Here is a 5,053-nt window from a genome sequence, read left to right on the forward strand (position 1 = left end):
AATGGTACTAGTGCTCCTCATAACGATGATCATGATGCTGATGATGCCCGCAGCAGCTACCCAGAACTGAAATTCTTGGTGTACCACTCAGGTATGCCATGGGCGTTGGATATAGCGCGACAACACGGCATAGATGGAGCTCCATTCTTCACAAACTCTGCTGCATACGTAGCCATCTACCAACACTTTCTTCAAGGAGCACTAAAGATTCCCTCAGAAAATGATCGGTCCACTACAACGTTATCACTGCCTTCCATGCCACCACTATGTTTCGATGATCTACCCTCATTTCTCCGTGATTTTGACTCCTATCCAGCTTACCTTCAACTTGCTCTCAGCCAATACTCCAATATCGGAACACTAAAATGGCTCTTCATTTGCACTTTCCATAAGTTGGAAGAGGAGGTAATTAGGTAATTTAACTTCATCGGTTCATCAATAAACATATGTAATCCTGCATATCTAGATCACAGCATTATTCATGTATGCAATCACGTCGTAAGAAATGATTTTATTTATAATTAATTAGATGCACCACCAATACGTACTGTAATTCCTTCTGCTAACTTTCACGTACGATTGATCTTCTAATTAATTTCTATGCACAATTACTCTTATATGTGCACGTTGGTGATTAGTATTGCTAATATGTAGTAGTCTTCCTCCGTTAATTAGGTACTGGAATGGATGAGAAATCAAGAGTGGCCGGTCCGGACCATAGGACCAACGGTTCCATCAATGTTTTTGGACAAACAGTTGAAGGATGACAAGGAATATGGCCTCAGTATGTTCAAACCTAATGTGGAGCTTTGTATGGAGTGGCTAGATTCTAGAGAAACTAGCTCCGTCGTTTATGCATCATTTGGAAGCTTGGCCAGTCTAAAAAAGGAGCAGATAGAGGAGCTAGCATGGGGACTGAGGGATATGAACTACAACTTCATGTGGGCGGTTAGAGAATCAGAAATGGAAAAACTTCCTAGTAATTTCTTAGAGGAGACATCAGAGAAGGGTTTGGTTGTGAGCTGGTGCCCTCAGCTACAAGTTCTGGCTCATAAAGCTGTGCGATGCTTTGTTACACATTGCGGATGGAATTCCGTTCTCGAAGCATTGAGCTGCGGAGTGCCAATGGTGACAATGCCACATTGGGCTGATCAAGCAACTAATGCCAAATTTGTTGAGGATGTGTGGAACGTAGGAGTCAGAGTGAAGACGAATAAGAATGGTATTGCTATAAAAGAAGAAATAACAAAGTGTATCCAGCAAGTTATGGAAGAGGAGAAGGGGATGAAGATGATAAAAGCTTCATTAAGGTTGAAAGAACTAGCTAAAGAGGCAGTCAATGTTGGAGGAAGTTCTGATAAGAACATTGAAGAATTTGTAGCAGAACTTGCGCAAATTTAATTCACTTTATATATATGTCATCAAATAATGAATTGCGCGATATTAATCAGCTTCTCAAAGAGCTAAAGTGGCATGGCTCACTCTCAATGGATGCTAAATGTATGTAGTATAACTACAATCCTCTAAATAAGATACGTTTCACACGTCTCTAGGAAAGCAAAAATCAGAATTTTCATACTATTTTTTGCTTCAACTCTAACAAATTCCATATTTTACAGATTACGTACATATATAAAAATTCCCTAAAAATTTCTCTAGGGAAATTTTCTCTATATCTTGGATGTTGGACGTAGAGAAGCTGTTCAAGTTGCACTAAGAGCCTCCTAATTAATGGTAATTAAAACGTTTAAAACTTGAAATTTTAATTCTTTAAAAAATAAAAAGATAAACTTATTGTTTGAAAAATTATTTAGAATGTACTTTGAATATTGTAGTTACAAATTAAATTTCGTAATTCCCACCTATTTCTTGCAGTGCCAAACACAATATCAAATACGAACTAATTACGTAAAAATCACTTGGTACCGTCAGGTCCAGAGGAATTTTTCAGTGCTCCGGGAATGACCACAAGGACCACGTGGTAGTATGATGTGGTCTTTCATTCCATTTAAATTTTGACATGTGGAATTTCATGATGAAAAACAATTTTTGCAATTTTGTCAAAGACCATTTTGGGTTTCTTGTTAATATTTTAAATTCTAACCCCTAAACCCTAAATCCTAAACCCTATACCCATATATCTTATACGCTAACCCCTAAACCCTATACCTTAAACCCTCTACCCTAAATCTTAGGCCAAACTCATAAAAAACCCGAAACGGTAATTTCACAAAATATAGAAAACATTAGTTTATATTTTAATCGTAATAAATTCACGTGTCAAAATTTAATTAATAAGGGAGGACCACGCAAAACTGCGATGTGGTCCATCGAGAGCATTGACAAATCACTCACCCGTCATAATCACTCACCAATAAGTTTCAATTATTGGTGGGTGCTCTGTTCCAATAGAAGAACAACGTACTCTACGACCAAATTACGATATAATTAGGATATCCTATATATACCTCTTATAAACTTCTCGAAATTCATTGGTGAGCAAAAGAATGAACTACTTATATTCCCTGGGGAAAAAGGATACAAATCATATATAAACAAACTAAAATTTTGGTTGCATGGAGACATTTAACTACCAGTTATAGAGCCAATTCCAACTAACATTCCTGGCCATACCATGTTACATCATTTCATTATAATCCCTGGCCTGCATCGATCCTCATGTCAGTATATATTATCTCATAATCTCAATCATTGATCTACGTAGAAATGTACAGCCACATATACACACACACAGTTAACATATCTACGTTGATTGTATTTGTGAAACAAAACAATTAAGATTCATATATAGCTAGATTGATCGAAGAAAGCAGATGGACAAGGCTCTTATTGATCGACCTACAGGTCCCGCGGTAGTAGTTCAGAATAGCAGTGCTGTTTCTGATCAGACTCAGATCTTAGTGTTCCCTTCTCCAGGTCAAGGTCATATGAGCCCAATGATACAATTCTCCAAGCGCCTTGCCTCTAAAGGTGTTAGGGTTACACTAGTCATCACAACCACTTCTAGCAACTCCATACAAACCCATGCAAATTCTTTCAAGGTTGAGGTTATTTCAGATGGCTCCGAACAAGGAAATAAAAAGTCGGAAACTATTGAAGAATATCTTGAGCGTTTCAGAAGGGTAACCACACATACATTAGCCAACCTCATCATCACCAAGATCAAGACCAGTACTTGTACTCCTGGTGCCTCCGAATCTGAATTCAAGCTCTTTGTTTACGATTCATCGATGCCTTGGCTTTCTGATGTAGCGCAACAGCATGGCATAGCTTTTGCTCCATTTTTCACACAGTCCTGTGCAGTAACTGCAATCTACCATCAATTCCATCAAGGAGCGTTCATGACTGAACCGTCAGCTACGGCGACAATGCTATTGCCGTGCTTGCCACCACTAGGAATCAAGGATGTACCTTCTTTTCTGTACGACCATGCCAAATCTTACCCATCTTTGTTCAACTCTTCTAGGGATCAATTCTCTAATTTATCGGAAGCAAAATGCCTGTTGTGGAACACTTTCGATTTGTTGGAAGACGAGGTAACTACTTGATGATCCATTTGTATATTTTAGTTAATCAGTGAGTAATTGTGTCAATTTAGGGCCAGGCGGATAATTAATTTTATAAATGACCATTTCTAAACTTGATAAGTTGATTGTTCTCTCTAGTCTATGCTGCATGTTGATTAAATACAAACTTTTGTTAGGTATTGGAATGGATGACAAGTACTCTGTCTCGGTCAATCATGACAATAGGGCCAACTATTCCATCGATGTTTTTAGACAAGAGGTTTGAGGATGATCTAGACTATAGTTTCAACCTTTACAGCCCTAATGTGGATGCATGCATGAAGTGGCTAGACTGCCAAGAAAACGGCTCAGTTGTTTATGTATCATTTGGAAGCTACGCTAGCCCTAGCAAGGATCAAATGGAGGAAATAGCATGGGGTCTGAAGAACAGCAACTACAACATCCTATGGGTGGTTAAACAATCAGAGAAGGAAAAGCTTCCTATCAATTTCGTGGAGGGAATATCAGAGAAAGGTCTTGTTGTGAGTTGGTGTTCACAGCTACAAGTTTTGGCACACAAAGCTGTGGGATGCTTTGTTACACACTGTGGATGGAATTCGATACTAGAAGCATTGAGCTTGGGGGTACCAATGGTGGCAATGCCACAATGGTCTGATCAAACAACTAATGCCAAGTTTATTGAGGATGTATGGAAAACAGGAGTTAGGGTGAAAGTGAACGAAAAGTTAGGTGTTGCCACAAGAGATGAAATAGCTTGGTGTATTACCACAGTCCTGGAAGAGGGGAGTGGGATGGAGATGAGAAAGGCTTCACTTAAGTGGAAGAGATTGGCTAAAGAAGCAGTCGATGTAGGAGGAAGCTCCGATAAGAACATGGATGAACTTGTTGCAAAACTTGAGTTATAATTTGACATATGCATGTAGCGTGGACGTCATATAATGAAAAATTCAATAAATGTAATTAAACCTAGCTACTGTTGAAAGTGTACGTGTTTCGGGAGTTTGTACAAGCTAGCTATGAAGCATCTTATATGAAATAATTTGGATTGATCGATGTGATTTTTTTTGTTTTCTTCAATTAAAATTGACGACGTGTTTTGGAATCGGGGACATATAATTATCTTGGATATACAATTTCAAAATGCATCCTTTATCAATCAATCAATTAGACTTAAAATCCCACAACCCACAGTTTTTTTTATTTTTGATTTTTTGATTTTTAAATCCTACAACCCACAGTTCCACTATTAAGTTAACATCAGGTGATCAGGGCACGAGAATTGATATAAAGAAGGACACCAAGGTAGGCCCAAAACTGAGACCAAAAAGAAAAAAGCTAGGCCCAGATCAACGATCGAATGGGGCTGGTGTTAGAACTAGAATGCATGCGGAGGGCAGGGTTTCAAGCCCTTTAATTCTATCTCTATTATTACAAAGCCAGACCCTCAAAAGTTTCACCAAATTTATGAACTTCTATAATTACCTTTAATGAATCAACTAACACAA

The 5,053-nt window shown here is 38.3% G+C and overlaps 2 protein-coding genes across 2 annotated transcripts; both read left to right on the forward strand.

Moving 5' to 3' along the window:
- Positions 1-1,580, forward strand: LOC101295080 (UDP-glycosyltransferase 74E1-like; the record flags this gene model as incomplete). Its single annotated transcript, XM_004288684.1, has 2 exons — positions 1-405; positions 676-1,580. Coding segments are annotated over 2 exons (1,131 nt in total), but the record flags the coding sequence as incomplete, so codon positions are not given.
- Positions 1,581-2,719: 1,139 nt separating this feature from the next.
- Positions 2,720-4,580, forward strand: LOC101298821 (UDP-glycosyltransferase 74E1-like). The gene is made up of 2 exons (XM_004287114.1): positions 2,720-3,557; positions 3,725-4,580. Exons 1-2 carry the CDS (start codon positions 2,835-2,837, stop codon positions 4,451-4,453), a joined length of 1,452 nt encoding a protein of 483 aa, XP_004287162.1. The 5' UTR covers positions 2,720-2,834; the 3' UTR covers positions 4,454-4,580.
- Positions 4,581-5,053: the final 473 nt, after the last annotated feature.

The sequence above is a fragment of the Fragaria vesca genome, linkage group LG1 (assembly GCF_000184155.1).
Source record: "Fragaria vesca subsp. vesca linkage group LG1, FraVesHawaii_1.0, whole genome shotgun sequence".
NCBI lineage: Eukaryota > Viridiplantae > Streptophyta > Magnoliopsida > Rosales > Rosaceae > Fragaria > Fragaria vesca.